Source organism: Solanum pennellii, chromosome 4 (assembly GCF_001406875.1).
Source record: "Solanum pennellii chromosome 4, SPENNV200".
NCBI classification, from domain to species: Eukaryota; Viridiplantae; Streptophyta; class Magnoliopsida; order Solanales; family Solanaceae; genus Solanum; species Solanum pennellii.
Genome location: NC_028640.1, coordinates 23,772,476 through 23,773,481, shown reverse-complemented (window position 1 = coordinate 23,773,481; position 1,006 = coordinate 23,772,476). Strand labels below are relative to the sequence as shown.

General features: G+C 23.5%; 1 protein-coding gene across 1 annotated transcript in view; it reads left to right on the top strand.

The window, feature by feature from the left end:
* Positions 1-635: 635 nt before the first annotated feature.
* The window catches only part of LOC114076746 (homeobox-leucine zipper protein ROC8-like), a 3,448-nt gene continuing 3,077 nt past the window's right edge, over positions 636-1,006 (top strand). The window contains exon 1 of the mRNA XM_027916131.1: positions 636-759. Within this exon, the coding sequence (XP_027771932.1) occupies positions 647-759 (113 nt within the window). The 5' untranslated portion in view covers positions 636-646. The remainder of the gene's footprint in view (positions 760-1,006) is intronic.

The following is a 1,006-nucleotide window of genomic DNA, read 5'->3' as shown; positions in this document are numbered from 1 at the left end:
TAAAAGAGAGAAATGTGTTTCTCAAACTAAAAAGTGATAGTTTATGTATCAAACTCAAACTTTCAATAGTTTAGGTATGAAACTTAAAAAAAAAAGGGTATAATTTATATGTGTTTTTGACACTTATCTCATAAATTAATCGAAAAAATCACTTGGAATAATTAATAAAACTATTTCCATGTTAGGACATCATAGTAAGATAAAAACAGAGTTACGATTTTTCTATTAAAAAAATTATAATTGTGTGACTTTTATAGATAAAGTCATAGTTATTTTTCCATTTATGAAATTAAACCAATGATTCACCTAATATAGAAAAAAAATTAAATAACAAGCCATATATGCTAATTCCAAATTAATTATTTCTTGAAAAAGAAAACAAAACAGATCATGATTCATGTCAAGTCAACTTGTTTTCTATGCTATAAATAGACTACTTACTATCAACTTATAACATTTCTCTCTATTTCAATTCATCAATCAAAGGACGGGTAAAAATCTTTCTAATATATTTCTTTTCTCTTTGATTTATTTTAGTTGTGTTTTTATATAAATTGATTGGTAAACAATAAATCAAAATATTGTTAATTCATTTTTTATGTTCTTTTGTTATTTTATTTTATCGAGCAGGAATTTAGCAAAGAAAATGACAAATTTAGGAAAGAAACACGTTGGAGAATCATCGACCTCTCAAAACAAAGCAAACAAGAAAAAGAAGCGCTTTCGACTCACTGTTGAACAAATTCAACAAGTTAAAGAGTAAGATCAATTTTATTTACTAAAAGAAAAAAAAACGAACCTTCGTATATGTTCAACTTTTTATTTTGCTTCTATAAAACGATTTTTTTTTTTAAGATTCATGACTAATATGATCAAATTTTATTATCCATATAATAATTTATCTTTATGTGCTTTTTGTGAATTAGTTTATACTTTTCTATTCAATTTTCTAATTGAGTTGGTAAATTGTTAAAGATAGTTTATTTTTCTTGTTGATCTATCATAT